Source organism: Rana temporaria, chromosome 12 (genome assembly GCF_905171775.1).
Source record: "Rana temporaria chromosome 12, aRanTem1.1, whole genome shotgun sequence".
Taxonomy (NCBI): Eukaryota; Metazoa; Chordata; class Amphibia; order Anura; family Ranidae; genus Rana; species Rana temporaria.
In genome coordinates, this window is record NC_053500.1 from 35,823,720 (window position 1) to 35,846,473 (window position 22,754).

At 44.3% G+C, this 22,754-nt stretch overlaps 1 protein-coding gene across 1 annotated transcript in view; it reads right to left on the bottom strand.

Annotated features, from left to right (window-relative positions):
* Positions 1 to 22,754, bottom strand: part of NGFR (nerve growth factor receptor) — a 129,089-nt gene that overhangs the window by 56,231 nt on the left and 50,104 nt on the right. Inside the window, exon 2 of the mRNA XM_040331145.1 lies at positions 17,369 to 17,504. Coding sequence (XP_040187079.1) covers positions 17,369 to 17,504 — 136 coding nt within the window. The remainder of the gene's footprint in view (positions 1 to 17,368; positions 17,505 to 22,754) is intronic.

A 22,754-nucleotide genomic window follows, 5' to 3' on the forward strand; every position in this document is an offset into this window, starting at 1 on the left:
GTTGTCAACTTTATATGTTACTATACTGAGTCACTGTATGTCAACTAAAAATTGAAATCTGATTTTCAGTAGAAGTGTCCTCTGTAATGCCAGTAAGGGCAGAAAGAGCTGGTCCTTTGGTGGGATAACAGAGGGGAATGGGTGTATGGTAAATATTCACCTGTAGGCTACATTTTTCAAGCTGATCGCTACTGTTCTTTGGAAATAAGGATAGCGCATTCATTGTATGTTCAGTACATAAATCAGTACTCTTGGGTGATACAAGAGTACATATTTATGCACCCATTATCTAAATGTGCATGCACAACCCATCTGTCATCTTTGTGGTCAGCATTATGCTCATGGACATCTGAGATGCATGTTGAACACTTAGGTAGATAATGGAGGACAATGGTCCATAAGGGATCCATATTTATACAGCAGATCAAACAGCCCTTTAAAGCGACCCTGCCAGGTTAAAAAAACACAGATGATTTGCCCCTCTAATAGAAGAGGTATTATACTCACCTCTCCGATGCCTCCGTTAGACCCTTTGACATTTATCGCTTAGAGGAGTGGTTCCATCCTAACCCCTATGTCTAAAGAATGTGTCCATTTTGTTTTAATGTTCTAGCATGTTGAAGCCTTTGGTAACATCCCTTGTTCTGGCAGCCTACTGGAGACCTGGACCACTGGTCAACCGGTCAGGCATGCCTCCTGCACAATACTCCAACCAACATTGTTCATACTCCCTCAAACTCCCTTTTGTAGCCTGACTGCAATGCAGTAATTAGGTCTACGCGGTCAGAATTTCGGACAACAAAACCGTGGATTTTCTTCCGACGGAACGTTGGCTCAAAGAACTTTTGTTGTTGGAAAAATTGAGAACCAGCTCTCAAACATTTGGTTTTCGCAAATTCCGACAGCAAATGTCCGATGGAGTCTACACACGGTCAGAATATCCTACCAAAAGCTCACATAGAACATTTGATGTCGGAAATTCCGATCGTGTGTACGCGGCATAATTGCAACCTCTAATTAAAACCTTTTGTTTCTTTTTAAAAATGGCTACTAAAAAAAAAACAAGACGTTTTTACCTTTTTCTAAGTAATGAAAAATAATCTATAAACTGTCCAGGATTTATTGCCTTAAAAGATTTTGTGTCTCTGCGCCAACCTCCTCCTCTAGAACAAGAGGACTAGTAAGCAAAACTTCAGAGATTGAACAGTGAAAATATAACTGCACCATGATACTGGAGCATTTTCCTGTGGTTCAAATCACTGACTTGAAGAGGTTAAAGTATTGTACCATAGACATGTGTGATGGCACACAGCTTTAACCCCTTCATGGCGGGAGGCATGTCTATGCCACAAAGCTTTAGCCCTTTCCTGACCAGAAGTCATTGATGCCTATAGACATGCCATTGTGTATGTCTACGACACAATAAACACTGTGTCATAGGCATGCGTGATGGCATAATGCTTTAACCCCTTCACAATGGGAGGTCATTGATGCCCAGGTGCATGCCATCAAGTTTGTCTATGCCACAAAAATGTAGTCTTTTTTTGACCAGAGGTCACTGATGCCTGGATGCATGCCATCTCGTATGTCTATGACACAATGCTTTAACGCCTTTACTATGGGCGTTAAAACATTGTGTCATAGGCATGTGTGATGGCACAATGCTTTAATCCCTTCACAATGGGAGGTTATTAATGCCAAGGTGCATGCCATTATGCCAGTATGACTATCCCACAATGCTTTAGCCCATTCTTCTCCAGGTCATTGATACCTGGAGGCATGCCATCCATGCTTACGACACAATGCTTTAACTCCCTCACAACGGGCGTAAAGCATTGTGGCATAGTCATGTGTGATTGTATGCATCTGAGCATCAATGACTTCTCATCATGAAGGGATTAAAGCATTGTGCATGATGGCACAATAGTTTAACCCCTTCGCAAAGGGAAGTCATTGATGCCCAGGTGCATGCATGCCATCACGCATTTCTATGATACAATGATTTAGCCCCTGGCATCCAGGCATCAATGACTTCTGGTCAAGAAGGGGATAAAGCATTGTGGCATAGACATGCTTGATGGCATGCATGCACCTGGGCATCAATGACTTCCCTTTGCGAAGGGGTTAAACTATTGTGCCATCATGCACAATGCTTTAATCCCTTCATGATGAGAAGTCATTGACGCTCATCCAGGAAGGGACGGCCCATCCATTAGGAGAGCCCGGGTGCCGCCCTCTAAAGCCTCGCCACCCCCTTTATGCAATGGATAGATTCATGCATAGCATGAATCTATCCATGGCCACAGCCGCCCCTTATTCAAGTGTCCGGCCACTTTCAGGTCACCGGGCATATGAATTAGAGTGGCCAGTTTTTTTTTTTTAAGACCCTGATTAAAGCCATAAGCTTTAATAGGCTTCAAAATAGGGTGGACTCGGGACGCAGAGCATTGCATCTGGACCCCACTCAGGTGTGTTGCAACAGTAAATGAAAATTCGCTGTTGCAACACTGATCCTCTTCCCGGCCAATCGGGAAGCAGGTATGAAACCTGTTTCCCGATTGGCCAAAACATCAGACGATCCTATTTGACGTCTAGCACCGAGAGGAAGAGAGAGGAGACACTGCAGAAGCTGCTCTAGGAGAGGACACCGAAGCAGCTTTCCCTGAGCCCGTCACGCTCTCACCGGCCGCATCCAGGGTAAGGACAGTGGTTGGTGACAGTGGTTGGTGGTGGTGGGGGGGCTGTGTATGTGCTGCGGGGGGGGGGGGGGTAGTACCACTACACCAGCGGCCAGGGGGGTTGTTTGCCGGTGGAGCGGTACTACCCCCACGGCACGAACACAGCCCCCACAATCACCACCACCCACTGTCGCTACCCAGAGGGCTTGGGCCAAGCGTGTAACAACAGTTATCGGACAGGAAAATCCATTTTCATCCCTTGAAACTAGGTGACTTGGGGATCTCAACACTAAGGTGACCAGATTTTTTTCAAATGAAATTCGGGGACATTTTTTTTTTTTACTAGTAATGGTGCCAATCAGCGACTCTCTGCCTGCCACTGCCCGCCTCACAGCCTGTCAAGTCTTGCTGTCTGGGCTATGGCTACTATTGGGTGGGGAGCGGAGGAAGATCACTCCACCAGGGAATGCAAGGAGATAAGCAGGCAGGCGGATGGCCGGGACTTGAGCCAAGGCAGAAGAAGATGCGAGCAGAGCTAAATGGGTATGCGCCCAAAACCGAAAAAATATTTCCTCCACTCTGACCAGCACATGATCATCAGAAGGGGGCACAGATAATGGAAAAAATAAGGGGGGGGGGGGGGGGGGGTGTAATTCAGATTTTTTTCTTAATTCTGCACTGGCTGTCTTTAAAATCGCCCCAGCCCCTGTTCAAAACCAGTCCAGGGACAAAACCCGGGACAGACTTGGCCCAGGGACAGTGCCCTCAATCTGGGGACTGTCCCCGGGAAACGGGGATGTCTGGTCACCCTACTCTACACGTATAAGGGGTGGCTTAGAGACACATATTCAAACATTACAGCCTGGATTAGGCAAAATCATCTCTATGGCCCCGTACACACGACCGAGTTTCTCGGCAGAATTCAGCCAGAAACTCGATCGGAGCCGTATTCTGCCGAGAAACCCGGTCATGTGTACACTTTTGGCCGAGGAAACCGACGAGGATCTCGTCGGGCCAAATAGAGAACATGTCCTCTATTTCCTCGTTAGTCAATGAGGAAACTTGGCTCGCCGAGATCCTCGGCGGCTTCACAAGGAACTCGACGAGCAAAACGATGTGTTTTGCTCGTCGAGTTTCTCGGACGTGTGTACGGGGCCTAAGGGGTAGCTCTAGGCCCTAACCTCAGATCAGTTGAAAAATACAAAAGGTGAAGCAGAAGAGTTTGTTCAACGTCTAAGCAATCCAGCATTTAGACACTGACAAGACGCCCAAATAGACTCCTGTCAAGCAAGTGCTGGAAAACTGACATGTTAAACACACCTCTGTATAAACAACATTCATCCCTCAATCTAGATGGAAATTTTATTAAAATCCCCAGCAGGATTTGGATCCAGCTGATTTCTGAGCTTCTCCAGATCGTCTTCAGGGAGGAACTGTGTACTTAACGTTTATAGTTTAATACTATTCCTTTCACTGGCATTAAAAGTAATTTGCCTCGTTAACTTCTCCCATTAAACTCTTCAGCTTAATAGCTAGCTTGTGAGTCACGTAAGCCAGGCTCTTGGACTGATTCCTATAGCGAGAAGGTTCTTCTGGTCTCTGTCTTCTTGCCATAACTGGTAATGAGAGGGGTGGTGGCTGGAAACAATGGAGAATCTGATAGTCAATGTAGCGTAAAATGGAGATCAAGGCTGCATATATTACGGATGGCAATCTGAAAGTGTTACGTTCGGAGACATATGTTGTCTTTAAAGTTACCATGTTACTAGGCAGGTCTGATGAGTACCCTTAGGGCACATTGTGGTTTGCGCTAGTCTACAAAGGCTAAGTGGTAAGCTTAATGACTACTGTACAAGAGAGCTGGTAACTCACTGCTATCTAATTAGACCAGAAATTGGACAATGCTTCCTGACCATAGAATGGATTGACATATTAGATTGCAGAAGAGGGGGAGGGGAGATAATGTTTTTTTTTGACGGATGGACCAGCACTCCCAGTTTATGACAGTGAAATTACGGTCCTTTGTTGGTCCAGGAAACAAGAATACATTGTTGAAACATTTAGTGCTCATTGCTTAAGGAAAAGGTGTGGCAAATAACAGCAAGCAGATGTTGCATACAATGTTTCTGGTAAAACGTTTACAATTTTTAGCCCAGCATTAGTTAAAATAAATTAAAAATTTGTTTTCTTTGCTGCAATATTCACCTTAAATCGGGTGCTGTCTCCTGTTCTGGCCACTGTCATTAAACCCACTTGCTGTGAACCAAGGCTGCCAATGACACAACACATCGTCGACATGCTGGATTAGGCTCACAGTACTGAATGGGTCATTGAGTGCAGAAACAAGAATCCGCCATTGGAGGAGAGGACCCATGGTCTCAAAAGACTTTTGGAAACATGGTATGTATAAAGGTTCAAGGTTATTGTAAAAAAAAAACATTTATATGTCTTTTTCCAGAATTATTTGAACTGGTTCATTGACATCAAAGGAGGGTCTTCTTCTAGCGACGAGGAAGGGGGAGGTGGATATTCTTCCAGTGGTACTCACATAATGACATGTGAGTGCCACTCAGTCCTGGAGTACTGTAAGCCAAGTTTGTATGACAGCGCCCCCCTGGGGGTGTAAACGACAGGCTGGGTTCATAGGAAATGGACAAAATGACAAAGTGCTTTTCACGGGACCGAGCAGGATGTTGGGGACAGTGCTGGAGAATGGAGAGAGAAGTTTTGTACTTTTTTTTATACACAGAGGGGGACTTAAAAAAACTGCAGTTCCACTTAGTGGGTAGGTGCAGCGTGGTTTAGTGGTAGTAAAAACCCAGAGGCCCAGGGTGCAGTAACCATTATATTGAAGTACTTGCAAACAATACAACAACCTGATGGGAAAGCTCACCAGACCGGGAACTTACCGCCAATGCAGCAAAGAGTAGTGGTAGTAGGCTTGAACCGAAGACAGCACTTGCCGAGGGGGGTTGAATGTGGCCTGGCTGGTCCAACCCAAAAGGTAGCTTGCTGAAGCTTGCTGAAGGGCAAACATAGGCCCTGAGCGGACCCTACACCTCCTGGAACCTGTCTCTAGTGCTAGTCTTGTCCCTGACAGACGGGAATGCTCTCCCAAAAATAGCCACTTTGACAAAGTGCACCAAAACCTGGGGGCCCGTACTTAAAAAGACTCTGTGTGACCCAAGATGGCCACCAGGGTGACTTGGATGCAGTGTACCCAAGCGGAACGCTGCTGCTGAGGACCAAGGCAACTATAGTATGGATGAGCGCCACCTCCAGACTGCACTTGCCTACACACTTGTTTTAGGAGTAAAACGAATGCTGCCATTGTTGACCTCTACTTTTGAAAATACTAGTTGCCTAGTAAAAAACTTAGGGCTGATTTGGACAAATGGTTATTTCATCCACCGTCATGGCTGGGTAGATTATTTTCTATCAAGATGAATATCCTCCCAAAATTATTATACTATTTCCGCTCACTTCCGGTGGCATTAGTTCAATCAGACCTCAAAGCTTTTCAATCCAGAGTTATTTCGTATATATGGGGGAATAAGAAACCTAGAGTAGATAAACATACCCTACTTACTCCCAAGGCTTATGGGGGTCTGGGCGCTCCTGATTTAATCAAATATTACTATGCTGCAATACTGGCACAATTGACTAGATCACACTCTTCACGCCCCGGTCCTATCTGGATGGAATTGGAAAGCCACGCATGTAGAGGTATGTCTTTATCACACATGCTTTGGTTGCCACCTGGTGATAGGCCGCCGATATTATGCCCAACTTTATCGCTATCTCTTAATATCTGGGATAGATTGTCCAGAACATATAAATTTAGATCTCTTCACTCCCTGATGGCGCCTATTTTTGGGAACAGAAAATTTGCCCCGGGGCTTGTTCACAATAATTTTGAATGGTGGAAAAATAAAGGTCTGATACGCATTGCGGACGTCTGTGATACTGGTGGAATGCTACGTTATAATATCCTGGAGGAACGTTTTCATATTCCAATTTCTGAAAGATGTAATTATGATCTAATAAAACGTTTTTTGGAAACCTTGCCATGTGATTCCAATTTAACGTCACTGTCAAAAATGGAATATTTATGTCGTAAATTCGACAGTATGCAAGGTCTTATTTCAAATATTTACTCTATTTTGACAGCTTCTTCAGTTAGATTGAAATATATGGTAAAATGGGATGAGGATATCCAGGAAAGTATTGAGCTTTCGGACTGGTTCAAATTGGCTCAGGGGGCATCACGTTCGCTTATGAACACTTCAATAATCAAAGCGAATTACAAAATACTCTTGAGGTGGTACATGGTTCCCTTTAGACTGGCTTCCTTTGTACCTGATGCTTCTCCTCTTTGCTTCCGTGGATGTGGACTTGAGGGAACAATGTACCACATATGGTGGAAATGCCCCAGAGTGAGGCGCTATTGGATCAGAGTTTATAATTTTATATATACTCTTACTGAAATTAATTTAATTAAATCTCCGAAACAATCGCTGCTGGGGTGTGATGTGAAAAACGCCTCTAGACCTCAAAAATGCCTTATAAGATTTATATTTATTTCAGCTAGAATGGTTATAGCAAAATCGTGGAGGTCGGCCATGCTCCCATTCGACCACCTTAAAAACAAACTCTCCTGGATCATGCTCAACGAACATATGACTGCTATCCTTCATGACAAACTAGATTTCTTCAAAGCTGTCTGGGATCCATGGATCAACTATTTGTCATATGATCCTAGGTCTCTTCTGATCTAGATATCGGATGTTTCATTGGCTGGCACGGAGATACTTTCCCCCTCATACCATTTATGTTTTTTTTTTTTTTTTTTTTTTTTTTTTTTTTTTTCTTCTTCTTCTTCTTTTGATTTTACTACATTTATTTTCCTTGCTTAACTTATAGTAATAGGTTTGGAATACCTGTATCTTTGACACGCGGTCCCAATACCTAACCTGATATTCTATATATTGGGAATGGTGTTGGGCCCCTGTAATTCGTTTTAATTTATTCATTTTTATCGATGATAATACTGTTCTGCCTTTCCACGCATTTGATTGTTCAATTACTGCCTTGAATTTTGTTGGCCTTGACATGTGTTTTGTTAACTGACTTCTGATTGATTGGCATACTACTGTGTATGCCGAATGGTGAAATCTACTGAGAATTCTACATTGTATACGTAGACTACCACCATATATATTACAGTCGAGGATACGTTCTGTGTATGTTTTATACTGCTTTTGATAATATGGCTTCCTTATACGATTTCATTTGTTCCGTTTTGTTGTGTGGAGATTGAAAATGCCTTAATAAAAAATATTGAAACGGAAAATACTAGTTGCCTGACCATAATGTTGACTTTTCATACATTAGTCACTAACCCAGATGTATGCACAAATGAAGAATTTTAAATGTCTGAAATTAAGGACAGTAAATTATAAACTATTCCAGCTAAGGACCAGACGTGTAGCATTTTCAGAAGGAGTTCACCGATGGTAACCTCTGTGGTTTTCTTGATACAGTTGTACTATAAAAAAAAAAGATGATTGATAAGAGTTGACTTGTGTATCTGCTTCCATCGGTCCTTCACTGGTTCCTCCTGCCAAATATTGGTTCCTCCCCTGTGTTCTGTATTGGCGTGGAAGTTGGCAGGAGAAACCAATGAGCACAGCATGTAACCAAAAGACAAATGCCGCGTACAGATTATTGGACATTCCGACAAAAAAAACATAGATAAATTTCCAACAGATGTTGGCTCAAACTTGTCTTGCATACACACGGTTGCACAAATTATGTCGGAAATTCCGAACGCCAAGAACGCGGTCACGTACAACACGTACAACGGCACTATTAAAGGAAAGTTCAATACCAGTCGTGTTAGTAGAAGTTTGGTGAGAGACGATTCGCTCTTTTCAGCCTTTTCAGTCCGTTACAGCGTGACGAATGTGCTATCTCCATTATGAACGCTAGTTTTACCAGACTGAGCACTCCCGTCTCGTACTTGATTCAGAGAATGCGAGCATGCGTGGAATTTTGTGCGTCGGAATTGTCCACGCATGATCGGAATTTATGAGAACCAATTTTTTAGTTGGAAAATTTGAGAACCTGCTCTCAAATTTTTGTTGTCGAAATTCTGACAGAAAATGTCCAATGGAGCCTACACACGTTCGAAATTTCCGACAACAAGCTCCCATCGAACATTTGTTGCCGGAAATTCCCAGCGTGTGTACGCGGCATTACACTTCCAGAAGTATCAGTTTCCAAACAGACATCAAAGGAATATTGAGTGTTTGGTAGCACGGGTAGTATTTACCATCTTCTTTAAAACTTTTTGTCTAACTTCATTGTTCCGGCAGGGTCCTATTAACTCTGAGTTTACTGATCTATACAAAGGCACTTAGTCTTCAGCCTTGTGTTTTTATGTGGTCACGAAATTCTCAGTAAATCCCATTATCCTGATAATTCACAGCAGAGGGTACACAAGTTATTATATAATTGTCATAGAGTACCATAAGAGGTAGAAAGAGAAGCGCGATCAGGGTACCAAATAGATCCAGATTGCATCCTTTTCCTTCAGGCCTCACATCAAAGTGAGTTTCAGACACAGAACGGGCGTCTGAACAGACTCCAAGACCCAGTCTCCTCTGTTAAGAGTCAGGAGGCCGGCCGCTGTGTAATTGGCACATGCGCAACAGTCAATAAAAGTAGTTTGGACCCCCTCTCTTTTCCTGATATATCTGCCTCCCAACACATCAAAGCATAGGCAGGGCCTCGGGGTCTTATCTAAGCTCCGCTTACGTACGCTTATTGATTTTAGGTCTTGTTTCAGGTCACCTTTGTTTTGATTTAAGGGCTGCATAAGTCTGTAAAGTGATCTGGTATGGAGGTCCCATAGAGGATAGGTAAGGGGCATGCCCTAGAAGGGTCCAGAACTTTGTAGGTTCTACATGTTGGTCCTCTATATAAGAAGTAAACTGCAGGGAAATGCATAGATGCGCTTATTTGTTTACTTGAATTATTTCCTACAAACGTCAAGAAATAATTATTCAACTCCATAAAATCTGTATTTACATTGAGATGCACCAAGTGGATGGGCAAGGGGTGGAAGAAATGGGAGGGAAAGTGAAGAAAAATCATAGAGAGAAAAAAAAAAAAAATGGACGGGACTTAATGTGTTCCTCTAAACAAATAAAACCTGATTAGAGATTTTATTTGAATTACTAACATTATCCCGTATTAACTGTAAACTCCACGTACTGTCTAATAGATTCCGCCTCTCATTTAATCTCTTGTTGTCTCATCTGCTTCATTATGAAATGCTTATTACAGGCCGCCTATGACAGGGAACATTATCTCCCTCCTCAAGGTCACCGTCAAGGGCACAGCACGAGGTGGGGAAGATGCCATTGATTTTGAAGTAACGAGGTTTATATTATAGCAGATGGAATCCAGATTTTGATTTGAAGGACATGAAGTGAGGGCCCCCTCGAGGGGGGGGGGCAGAGACGTGCCCAGGTCTGGGGCGCAGCTGTCGGCTTAACCCCTTTAATGCAGAGGAGCCGCAATATTACATTTTATTGAAAGCAGAAATAAAACAATTACTAGAGTTATCCGGAGCAGGCAAATGAAAGAGTGGATATTAAGAGCAGACAAAGACTCATGTCTCACGTCAATGGGTTTTTGAACTGGCGAGGCACAGAAACACAATGTACTGATGCTTAATAAACCCCTAACAGCGACTTTGTCTCAGTTGTGGTGGAAAAAGTCTAAATACAGATCTCTGACCTTGGACCACGGTTTAAAAAGGAATTTATTCCTCATTTGGTAAATTCCCCAGTATTTTTTTCACAGCTTTGATAGAATCACGTATACAGTATAGATTTTTTTGTGTTAAATACCTTTTTTGATCTTCCCTCCCAGTACCTCTGTATTTCTCACCTAGGAGGGAATGACGTCTTTGCCCATTGCCCGTAGACTTCTATGATATGGACATTATGGGCTAGATTCAGAGAGAGTTACGCCGGCGTATCAATAGATACGCCGTCGTAACTCTGAATCTACGCCGTCGTAAATTTAAGCGTATTCTGGAAACCAGTAGGTAGATTCACATACATAGGATTACATTTAGGACGGCGCAGCCTAGCCTGTTTAGGCTACACCGCCGTAAATTAGTTAGGCTAGTAGTGATTTTCAAACCACTTAACTGCTAATCTATGGCGGCGTAGCCTCAAACGAGCGGGCGTAAGGGCGCCTAATTCAAATGACTAGGAGAGGGGCGTGTTGTATTGAAATGAGGCTTGACCCCACATTTTTTGAAGTTTTTGGACACTGCGCACGCCGTCGTAAGTCCGAATCCACGCCGTCGCAACTTTACGCGTACGCTTAAACTGAGATATGCTTAAATGTTGCTAAGGTACGACCGGCGTAAGTCTCCTACGCCGTCGTATCTTAACTGCATATTTACGCTGGCCGCTAGGGGCGTGTACGCTGATTTACGCCTAGAATATGTAAATCAGCTAGATACGTCTATTCACGAACGTACGCCCGGCCGTCGCAGTAAAGATAAGCCGTTTACGTAAGGGGTTTTCAGGCGTAAAGATAAACCACCAAAAAGATGGCGCAGCCAATGTTAAGTATAGACGTCGGAACCGCGTCAAATTTTTCAAATTTTACGTTGTTTGCGTAACTCTTTCGTGAATGGGGCTGGTCGTAATTTACGTTCACGCCGAAGCATTGACGATTTGCAGACGTCATTTGGAGCATGCACCGTTCGTTAGATACGTCAAATACGTGGGGTCACTAGTAGTTTGCATAGAACACGCCCCCAACCAGCCTAATTTGAATTAGGCGGGCTTACGCCGGCCCAGTTACACTGCGCCACCGTAAGTTACAGCGCAAGTTCTTTGTGAATACAGGACCTGCTGCTCTAACTTACGGCGGCGTCGTGTATCTGAGATAAGCTACGCCCGCCCAAATCTACCGGAATCTACCCCATACAGTATATATTTATGCCAATTTGAACTTTGTGTATACATACGTTATTATCAACATGAGTATTCCTTTCATCTCTTTGTTACCCATAGCAAAACAGACGCCACAACAAAATCTCCTGAGGAAGCTCTGCCGAGCGAAACATGTCGAGAAAGTGGTAGTGTCTGTTCAGTATGCTTTAAATGGAACAATTGATCTGTGATAAGAATACAAAGCTGTCTCATGTTTTTAAACTCTTTTGTAATAAACAATTTCTATATTTTATATTGTGTATTAACGACTCTATACCATCGCATATAACACCTTAAAAGTCCGGAGGCTCGTGACCTCTAGTCCTTCCATTTTTTTTTTCATTTATTGGGATGTGGTGTTTTATTTTTTGATTCCATATTCTCACTCTGCCTCTGCAGCTGCAATCTTATTGACTGCTATAGGCAGAGCAGAAATGTTTTCCTTTCCTACAATTTATAGACATATGGAACAGACGTGCTCTGGTACAGTCAAATGACCTCTGTGCTTAACCTTTCTAGCAACTGCCATTTGGAAGCAGTAAGAAAAAAATGGGGATCTTAATAAACTAGTCATTATTTACATGTTACAAAGAGGAAGTAATATACATGAGTTTTTAGAACTAGAACCTTGCCTTTCTTCTGCTAAGGTAAATGACATTACATTTCTCCTGCAAGCTAGTTTCTCTAAGCTGTATGGTCAGATGTTGCAAGCGTATGGACGATGAATTCCAGATCCCCATTTGGGTGTAATGTGGGTTCCATCAAGCCTTTGAGATCGAACCATACCTTCAACAGTTCAGACATTTTACCTGCTGAACTTCAGGCAAATGGCACAAAACACATTTAAAATTCTTACATGAGCTGTTTTACCTGCAAAAAAATGTACAGGCATACCCCACTTTTAAGTACACAATGGGACCAGAGCATGTATGTAAAACGAAAATGTACTTAAAGTGAAACAATACCTTTTTTCACTTCTAGGGTGTAGTAGGGGGTCAGAAGCTGTAGTTGAGGTCTCAGGGGCTGTAGTGGGGGTGTCAGGGGCACACAGGAACAGGGCGGGCTATGCTCTTGAAGCTTCAGCTCCTTCAACTGCGGCTGTAAAATGTCTGTACAGTACTTGTAAGGCACTTTACATACACTCAGGGGTATGTCCTTACTCGCGAGTGTATGTAAAGTGAGTGTACTTAAAGTGGGGTATGCCTGTATTTAGTCCCAGAAGCGGCTCTTTAATTAGGCAAATTAGGCGGTCGCCTAAGGCCTCGCCTAACTTGCCCAATGCATTACCCCAGTTTTTAGGGACAGGGGACCTTAACGCTGCTGTGCTCCGGCAGCGTTATGAGCTCCAGCGTCCCTAAAAAACAGTGAATGTCGGTGACGCCACCCCTTGTGACGTCAATGACCCAGCATGCCCTCAGTCAATGTCGTCACAATTGGCGGGTTCACCAGGTGAAATCACTGGGTGGCCCCCGCCCCTTAGTTATTAAAGAGCAGGATCTGGTGGCCGCCTTGTTAAAGGGGGCTTCCAGATTCTGAAAAGCCCATTGCCCTCAAACCCCCACAACCACCGGCCAGGGTTGTGGGGAAAAGGCTCTTGTCCTTGAATTATTTTTCCCCATCAAGGGCGTTAGTGGGGCCCCCATGTCAAGTTTTGCCTAAGGCCTCACAAAGCCTAGAGCCGCCTCTGTTTAGTCCTTAGATTTGAACATCCCTACCATACAGCACAGCCAGACCTAGGTTTTCTTTATTGCAGGTAAAGTGATTGTAAAGGCAGAAGGTTTTTTCTCTTAATGCATGCATTACGATAAAAAAACTTCTGTATGCAGGAGCCCCCCCCAATACTTACCTGAGCCCCATCTAGATCCATATTGCAGCAGTGCCTCGACTGTCCTGGACTCCCCTCCTCATTGGATGAGACAGAATTATAGCGTCATTGGCACCCACTGCTGTCAATCAAAGTCAGTCAGCCAATGAGGAGAGAAAGGGGGAGGGTCCGGACCGCGGCTCCTTTTCTGGATTGACACAGGGAGCTGTGGCTCAGCTCGGGTGCCCCCATAGCAAGCTGCTTGCTGTGAGGGCACTCAACAGGAGAGAGGGGCCAGGAGCACAGAAGAGGGATCCGAGAAGAGGAGGATCTGAGCTGCTCTGTGCAAAACCACTGCACAGAGCAGGTAAGTATAACATGTTTGTTATTTTATGTTATTTTATTATTTTATGTTTGTTAAATCTTAAGAAAAAAACAAGACTTTACAATCACTTTAAAAATTACAGCCTGGTCCATCAGCATGTCACATGTGTATACAGCTGATCTTGATTGGCTCACAGTGCTGCCTCTCCCTGTCCTAGTCAGGGGGCTACTATGCAAGGGATTACAAAAGACTGATACTCATTGTGATTCAAGTACAAGCTGCATTTTAAAATACTTTTGTTATTTTTAATGTTTAAAGCGGAGTTCCACCCAAAAGGGGAAGCTCTGCTTGTTCGCAACCCTGACCTTCTCCACTGCCACATTTGACACATTTTTGGGGGAGGGGGGGCGGATACCAGGTTTTGATAGGTAACCGCTCCCACTTCCTGGTAAAATCTACAACATTTCTGACCCCTCCTGCTTCCCCCCGCTGAGGGTGGTGAATAGGTAGAGGTTACTCACTCAGTCCCTTTAAATCCTTCAGTATGGTAGTGACTTCTGTCCAGGACTCCTGCTGTGCAGGTCCCACTTGCCTGGCAAGGTGTCTTTTTTTAATTCATTCTCCTCTCTCTCACCATCCACAGCTACTGCGCATCTTCTGCTTCGAGGCAGAGACTCTGGATCCTAAAATCTCTCTCCACATGGCCAGGTTCTACAATATTTACAGGCCCCCACCTTCTTACCCTGGGATTGGCAGACATCCCTTTAATATCCGATCTTTGATCTCCATGCACTCACCCCCTAAGTTATGGAACTTACTAGAAGCTTCCAGAAGCTAGGGGGAGGCGACAGAGACAGCTAGACTACACTGAACTCCACTTGACCCCCAACTGAACTTCACAGACTAAAGTAGAGTCAAACTAAATTTGCCTGACAATCCCAACTATGCACACAAGGGGGTGCTACAAACATAATAACTTTGCACCAAAGGTGTGGAGTTTGCAAAACAATTATGTGTGTGACCGCACTTTTTTAAGTGATACAATGCCTAAAACAAGAAGGTTATATAAATAACACATCGTTTGTGAACTTAGCAGTATAATTTTTTGAGCACAATATTTTTGAAAGTGGATATTTTTTAGATACATTGTTACACAGTGTTCTTTATATAACCTTTTTTATTTTAGGTTTTTAACACTTAAGCCCTGTACACACGATCGGATATCTGATGGAATCTAATCCGATGGATTTTTTCGTCGGATATCCGATGAAGCTGACTTTCATCAGTCTTGACTACACGCCATCAGTCAAAAATCCGACAGTCCAACGCGGTGATGTAAAACACTACGACGCGCCGAGAAAATTGAAGTTAAATGCTTCCGAGCATGCGTCGACTTGATTCTGAGCATGCGTGGATTTTTGACCGATGGACTTCCACACAGACGATGTTTTTTTTCTATCGGTTTTTTATCCATAGGAAAATTTTAAAACATGTTGGCCCGGATTCACTCATTCTCGACATATGCCGCGTAAGGGTAAGTATGCGCCGTCGTATCTGTGCGCCGTGCCCACAAAACTAGATACGCCTAAAAATAGGCTTCATCCGACCGACGTAACTTTTCTACGCCGGCGTATCGTTGGTGCATATTTACGCTGGCCGCAAGTGGTACTCCCATTGATTTCCTATTCACCTATGCAAATGAGGGAGATACGCCGATTCACGAATGTTCTTGCGCCCGGTGCATAATATACGCGCTTTGCGTAAGTCCTACGTCCGGCGTGAAGTTATTCCCCATATAGGAGGCGCAAGTCATGCAAAGGTATGAACCAGGGAACACAGCCGTGGTATTTTACGTAGTTTACGTAGTACGTGAATAGGGCTAGGCGTAGGTTACGTTCACGTCGTAGACAGTGATTCGACGTATCTTAGGCAGTTGTTTCGACGTGATTCTGAGCATGCGCACTGGGATGCGTCCACGGGACGGCGCATGCGCCGTACGTTATTCGTAACTTTATGACGCTCAGTCCTTCATTTACATGGTGTCACGCCTCATTAACATGGCTCACGCCCACTTCCACCTACGCTGGCTTACTCTGAGGAAACCCAGCGTATCTTTAACAGCGACTGGGGGCGAGTGCTTTGTGAATACTGTGCTTGCCTCTGTGCGCTGCTTTGGCGTAGCGTATATTCGATACGCTACGCCGGCATAAATATGCGCCAATGTATGTGAATCTGGGCCGTTCTATTTTTTTTCACCGATGGAAAACAAACCGATGGGGCCCACACACGATTGGTTTGTCGGATGAAAACGGTCCATCAGTCTGTTTTCATCGGACAAACCGATCATGTGTACAGGGCTTTAGTATTTAAAGCGCAGTCACACAAAAATTTGTAAATGTACCTTTTACCAAGGATACCATAAAAAGGCACTTTCTCCTACCTTATCCTTTGCTCCACTGACACGAGGCTCTGGCCTTGGGGGCGGGCCCTTAGTGTCCTCACTTCCAATGCAAGATTGATGGTCCTGCTTTGTATGTGACAACCTTACAGCTGTCACCACGTGAAGCACCCAAGGTTGCATGGAAGAAGCATGAGATAAGTATATGTGCTTTTTACTGATACCCTAGGCCAGTGATGGCGAACCTTGGCACCCCAGATGTTTTGGAACTACATTTCCCATGATGCTTATGCACTCTGCAGTGTATTTGAGCATCATGGGAAATGTAGTTCCAAAACATCTGGGGTGCCAAGGTTCGCCATCACTGCCCTAGGCAGTGGCGTAGCGTGGGTTATCAGCGCCTGGGGCGAGGCAAGTAATTTGCGCCTGACCCATGGACTTGCCTATTTTCAGCTTAGCTCCAGTCTGGTCACATGATCCACTGTGTGAGACAGCAGTGGCTGTAGGGAAGAGGAGAGCGTGCTTCATAATGACTGGTAAAGCCTGGAGTGGTGACATCATGCATATGTCCCATCTGTTGTTGGCACTCCCTCCTCTCCACACTCGTGACAGTGCCCCTTTAAATTTTGCGCCCGGGGCGGTGGCCCCCCCTCGCACCCCCCGCGATACGCCACTGACCCTAGGCAAAAGTGGGCATTTAACCCTTGCAGTGCATGGGAATCTCCACTGTAGGGGTATTCTTTTACATTTCCCCAAAGTTCAGCTTTAATAGAGAGTGGTTGGGCGGTATATCTGGAAGCAGCAAAAATCCCTCATCCTGGTAGATCCGCCACTAAATAGCACCAATCAGAATGATAAGAAATTTAATAGGCAGCATATACTATTCAAAGTAACAATAGAACATTTCCAACACAGATGCAAAGAGCAACCTAAACCCCCTAGAGAATGGCTGTAAACAAAATAAAATGTATTCATCTGAATCATTGCAAATCAGCCCCATTGTATGATGGCTTTTCCATCAGCTATTATGGTAGGAGCTGATGCTAAAATGTCATGTGTCATTTATATACCAATCCCAAAAGGCAGCTATGGCATCTGTAAATCTTCTAATAAGCAGACAATTAGATTGAAGCTACTCACTGTCCAGACAGGATTCACAGACAGTCTGGTTCACCCCACATTCCTGTATGACACCCTCTCCAGCTCCGCAGGCCCTGCAGCACTCTCCGCCTGTGGTGTATTGTTTTGTCGGGCAGTCCTCTGCACCCACCAACAGCTGAAAAGACACATAATTATACAAGTTATAACTTCAATCCAGCTACACAATTATATGGCATTTAAGTGGCAACCTATAGGGCAATTTAGTGCAACTCTGGTGGCCTTTGTGACTGGGTGAGCTGGTGGTCCTACTGGGTGAACTGAATGGTCTTTCCCTGTTGTTAACCAAAGGCATGACGCATTCAGCGTCAGTGATCAAGAACAACTGAGCGAAAGACAATGGATACCATTGACCAACATGTCTTCCATAAGAAACATACAATACAAAAATATCCCAGAGCTCATCCTTGACAACCAGCAATTTTTTTTTACTATTTAATGATATATTACAAAGTGTCTCACAGTATAATATTAACTAAATTCAAATTTATAACAAACTACAGTATATACCTTTATCATCAGTGAAAATCTCAAACATAGTTACATAGTTACATAGTAGGCAAGGTTGAAAAAAGTCCATCAAGTCCAACCTATGTGTGTGATTTTATGTCAGTATTACATTGTATGTTGTGGTCATTCAGGTGCTTATCTAAAGCCCCGTACACACGGTCGAAATTCCCGACAAAAAAGGTCAGATGGGAGCTTTTGGTCGGGAATTCGGACCGTGTGTATGCTCCATCTGACTTTTTCTGTCGGGAATTCCGACAGAAATAGATTGAGAGCTGGTTCTCAATGTTCCCGTCGGAATTTCAAACTGACTTTTTCCCGTTGGAAATCCCGATCATGTGTATAGCTTTTTGAAATTATCGATGCCCCCCACTGAGACCACCACCTGTGAAAGAGAATTCTACATCAGATCCACATCTAACCCAAACAGGTCTTCCAAAATCCACTTATGCGGTAACACAAATCACATTTTTAAACAATCATGTGCATCCCAAAAACATAAAAGTCCTTCAAATATTAAAGTGCATGTCCATTATTATTTTCCACCACTTGTCCTGAAAATACTGCGTCCTTTCTATGAGTGTATGTGCATCACTTCAACTCTTAGGCCCCGTACACACGTCCGAGGAACTCGACGTGCCAAACACATCGAGTTCCTCGTCGAGTTCAGTGTGGAAGCCGCCGAGGATCTCGGCGGGCCGACTTTCCTCACTGAACAACGAGGAAATAGAGAACATGTTCTCTATTAGGCCCGACGTGTTCCTCGTCGGCTTCCTCGCTGAAAAGTGTACACACGACCGAGTTTCTCGGCAGAATCCAGCTCCGATCGAGTTTCTGGCTGAATTCTGCCGAGAAACTCGGTCGTGTGTATGGGGCCTGATGGAGCAGATCCCACCACCAATATGCCAACACTCTCACCTTCTAGTTAGACTTAATAATCATCAGGTCTAATGCACTTTCTCTTTAAAGCGGGGGTTCACCCTATAAAATAAAAAAACAATTTTTTTTTTCTTCTAGCCTAAAATTCGGCATTGTAGCGCGAGCTACAGTATGCCGGTCTTAATTTTTTTATCGCCGTACTCACAGTGTAATCGTACATCGTAGATTCCGACTGCCCACGGGGAATGGGCGTTCCAATCCAGACGGAAGGTGATTGACGGCCGGCTCTGGCGCGTCACGCTTCTCCGGAAATAGCCGAAATAGGCTACCTACTCCGGCTGTCTTCGGGGAGCGTGACGCGCCAGAGCCGGCCGTCAATCACCCTCCCTCTTGAAAGGAACGCCCATTCCCTGCGGCAGACGGAATCTACTATGTACGATTACACTGTGAGTACGGCGATAAAAAAATTAAGACCGGCATACTGTAGCTCGCGCTACAATGCCGAATTGTATGCTACAATGTTGTTCTGCAGGGTGAACCACCGCTTTAAGTCAGGTCTGGTATGCCAGGAATGCTGTTCCCCTCGACTTCATAGGGGTATACTTTATCTTCATACTCTGGAAAACCCCAATTAGGCCAGGTTCACATGTGCGGCTGGGGTTCCCAGCATGGGGTCCGGTGCGTTCCTGTTTATCGGTTCAGGTGCAAATCAGGTCTAAATTTTTGTCTGTATTTGCACCTGAACCGGCCCAAACACGCACAGGGCCTCTTTGGAATGCGGACCGTGGCCACGTGTGAATTGGCTCCATTGAGTGCCGGTTACACTCACATGTCATGCAAATTGGATGACATCCAATTCGCACATATGTGACCGTGGCCTAAAAGTGTATGGGAAGATCTAAGAAGGATAACATATATAGTGCTCGCTCTGTTTATATAAAATAGTTTATAATAAAATGATAGCCCAAAAATCAAAACTCAACTTTTACAATGTGCTATTACTGGTGCATATCGGGATACAAGCAAGTGCATTAAGAATGGCTAACAGAAAATGGAGGCCCACAGACTTCTGGTTTATGGCGTGATGTCATTGGCACCTATACACTGTTTCAACAGGTTTAGTTGAATAAACTTATATGTAGGAGCCACATTGCCTCATACAGACCCTTTTGTATACAGAGGGGTAGATTCAGTAAGATATGCACATTTTTTACGTAGGCGCAGGGCTTTTTGCCCTGCCCCCCCGCAAATTTTCTGCGCTACCCGCGATTCACGGAGCAGTAGCTCCGTAAATTGCATGGGCGCTCCGGCAAAATGCCCGGCGGGAATCATTTAAATTAGGCGCGTTCCCGCGCCGATCGTAGAGCGCATGCTCCGTCGGGAAACTTTCCCGACGTGCATTGCGGCAAATGACGTCGCAAGGACGTCATTTGCTTCAAAGTGAACGTGAATGGCGTCCAGCGCCATTCACAAATCACTTACGCAAAATACGTAAAGTTCAAATTTCGCGACGCGGGAACCACGGGTATACGTAACATTGGCTGCCCCTGCTAATAGCAGGGGCAGCCTTACGCGAAAACCGCCGTACGCAAACGACGTAAACGCAGGGCTCGCGTAACGTTGTGAATCGGCGTTAGTATGCAATTTGCATACTATACGCTGAGCACAACGGGAACGCCACCTAGCGGCCATCGCAAGAATGCAGCCTAAGATATGCGGGCATAAGAGCCTTATGCCACGCATATCTTAGGCTGCAGTCGGCGTAACGAGGTTCCTGAATCAGGAGCATTCGTTACGCCGGCGCAAGTAAGCAATTGCGCTGCGTAACTATGGTTACGCAGGTGCAATTGCTCTCTGAATCCGGGCCAGTGTTTCCAAACTCTAGTCTAACAGATCTCAAAACTTGTGGCATATATAACAATGAATTAACCCTGTTAGACTAGAGATAGGGAACACATCTCACAGAAGGCCTTTTTACGTGTGTACGTGGCAACAGTTCTTTTGGCTGACACACTCCAAAATTTTGTGAAAAACTTTGGAGACTGTTATGACTGTAAAGGGAAGAGAGGGGGGGTTTATATTAATGCCTATAGTTTGGAAATGGGGTGTCCGACAAGCTCATGTAGCCTAGGTGTGATGGTCAAGTTTTTGGCCAAATAGTGTATATTTAGTCTAATCTATGCAGCTCCGGAGGGAAACAATGTGAAAACTAAGATAGAAAAGCCCATAGATAAACAAGGCACAGCTGCAAGACCTACAAACTATTCTTTGTAAGAATTAAATGACCTTCCAATTAGGACGAGGGCATAGCAGCTCGAGAGACTGTCTTTCAGTGATTGAGACTCCTAATAAAGAAGACTAATTTGCCATGAGAGAAAAGGACAGTTTTCCAATAATCAAGCTGCTCTTTTTCCACACTCAGCATGATAATAAATACTGGCAAATGACTTTTTTAGAGCAGTGGTTTCCAATATCCTTTCCCATCACCCCCACCCATCTATAGAAACATCTTCATAGCATCTTCATTAGAGCACAGATGTTGTTACATATGTCATTGGCCACCTGTGCTTATTGTATGTATGTATTATTCTTAATAACTCACATTGCTGGGAGTCCAAAGGCCTAGGGCCCAGGGCTGCACCTTTAATCCAAATGGATACAGATGTTGCACATGATTAAATGAGGATTAATCCCAGTGCATGCTATGTGATTGTTAAGCTATTCCTACAATAACCCTATGCATGCATGTGTTGTCTCTTTTGTAACCAAAGATTTGACCTCATAAAGTTTCTGAAAACAAATATATTATGCACAGGTAAATGGGCAGGCTGAGCCCACAGCTAACTGACCCACATCCTGTCCCCAAATACTAGATAGGTCACAAATATATTATGGGAATTCTTTGTGAAATCAGCTTTTCAAAAATTATGGGTTCCCATCTTTCTCCCGGTAAACGAAATGATGGTGTCATACCTTCCACCATAATTTAGATCCATTTGCAAAAGAGTGAGAAATTCAATAAATCCTAATCACTAAGGCCTAGGCTTTGGAACAAACAAATTGTTGCAGGTTATTGTTGCCAGTAAAGACTGAGGGGCAGATCCTCAAAGATCTGCACCGGCGCAGAGTATCTGAGATACGTTATGCCGCCGTAACTTACGTGGCTTTGGTTTGAATCCAGAAAGAATTCGCGCCGTAAGTTACGTCGGCGTAGTGTATTTCTCGCGGCGTAAGGGCGCGGAATTCGAATGCGGCGAGTAGGGGGCGTATTTCATTAAATGAAGTGCGTCCCCGCGTCGAACGAACTGCGCATGCCCCGTCCGTCAAAACTCCCAGGGTGCATTGCTCCAAATGACGTCATTGTTTTTGTCGTGTACGTAAATGGTGTCCAGCCCCATTCACGAACGACTTACGCAAACGACGTAAAATTTTCAAAATTAGACGCGGGAACGACGGCCATACTTAACATTGAGTATGCCACTACATAGCAGCTTTAACTATACGCTGGAAAAAGCCGAACGGAAACGATGTAAACAAATGCGACGGCGAACGTACGTTCGTGGATCGTCGGAAATAGCTAATTTGCATACTTGACGCGGATTACAACGGGTACGCCACCTAGCGGAGGCCGAAAAATTGCATCTAAGATCCGAAGGCGTACGAAGACGTACACCTGTCGGATCTAACCCAGATGCCGTCGTATCTTGTTTTGAGGATTCAAAACAAAGATACGACGCGGGAATTTTGAAATTACGCCGTCAAATCAGTAGATACGCTGGAGTAATTTCTTTGTGGTTCTGCCCCTATAAGTAGCCAGCACTTGAATTGGCATACTGGTGGTCTTTTTTTTTTGTCTCATATTGTTATCAGTTCAATAGGTTCAACTGATCCTGCCAAATTGTGGTCCATACACAGTTCCCAGGGGCTGAAAGAAGTGGTGAGGAAAGGAAAGAAAATGCAAGCTACTGAATGAGCCATCATT